This window comes from Boleophthalmus pectinirostris, unplaced genomic scaffold, assembly GCF_026225935.1.
Source record: "Boleophthalmus pectinirostris isolate CB_2022bp ecotype Guang Dong unplaced genomic scaffold, ASM2622593v1 HiC_scaffold_3, whole genome shotgun sequence".
Lineage (NCBI taxonomy): Eukaryota > Metazoa > Chordata > Actinopteri > Gobiiformes > Gobiidae > Boleophthalmus > Boleophthalmus pectinirostris.
Window position 1 is genome coordinate 3,745,454 of NW_026571299.1, and position 1,033 is coordinate 3,746,486.

At 45.8% G+C, this 1,033-nt stretch overlaps 1 protein-coding gene across 1 annotated transcript in view; it reads right to left on the minus strand.

The window, feature by feature from the left end:
- The window catches only part of LOC110153173 (scavenger receptor cysteine-rich type 1 protein M130-like), a 38,670-nt gene extending 38,322 nt beyond the window's left edge, over positions 1–348 (minus strand). The window contains exon 1 of the mRNA XM_055160074.1: positions 303–348. Coding sequence (XP_055016049.1) covers positions 303–348 — 46 coding nt within the window. The remainder of the gene's footprint in view (positions 1–302) is intronic.
- Positions 349–1,033: the final 685 nt, after the last annotated feature.

Sequence of the window (1,033 nt, forward strand, 5' to 3'; positions counted from 1 at the left end):
TTTTTTCTTCCCATGGAGATTTGAATCCTTTGCCTGAAATGTTCCACAGTAGCATTAAACTTTTCTATCTTATATTTATTCAGTTACAGGTGTACAGGGTCGGCTTTACTTGGGTTGGTGGTGTCACTTTTTCTTGTCTCCATGGAGATAGATAAGTTTAATGCAACACTGTGGAGCATTTGGGGCAAAGCAATAGCATCTCCATGGAGACGAGGAGGTAACGGAGCCTCCACCAGAAAAGTTACACAGTGCAGCTTTAGAGGAAAACAAAAACAGAAAAAGGGAAAAGAAACGTCACTTACCCGAGTTGTGGAGGGTCAAAACCAGAACAAGTGCCCCGAGGATCATGTCGAGAACCGGACCAGGACCGAACCAGGACTGAAGCAGGTCTAAACCAGGTCTGACGAAGGACTAAACCAGGTCTGACAAAGGACTAAACCAGGTCTGAAAACAGGTCTAAACCAGGTCTAAACCAGAACTAAACCAGGACTGAAGTAGGTCTAAACCAGGTCTGACGAAGGACTAAACCAGGTCTGACAAAGGACTAAACCAGGTCTGACAAAGGACTAAACCAGGTCTGAAACCAGGTCTAAACCAGGTCTAAACCAGGACTAAACCAGGACTGAAGTAGGTCTAAACCAGGTCTGAAGCAGGTCTAAACCAGGTCTAACAAAGGACTAAACCAGGTCTGAAGCAGGTCTAAACCAGGTCTGAAACAGGTCTAAACCAGGACTAAACCAGGTCTGAAGCAGGTCTAAACCAGGTCTGAAGCAGGTCTAAACCAGGACTAAACCAGGTCTGAAGCAGGTCTAAACCAGGTCTGAAGCAGGTCTAAACCAGGTCTAACAAAGGACTAAACCAGGTCTGAAACAGGTCTAAACCAGGTCTGAAACAGGTCTAAACCAGGACTAAACCAGGTCTGAAAGTCTAAACCAGGTCTGAAGTCTAAACCAGGTCTGAAGCAGGTCTAAACCAGGTCTGAAGCAGGTCTAAACCAGGACTAAACCAGGTCTGAAGCAGGTCTAAACCAGGT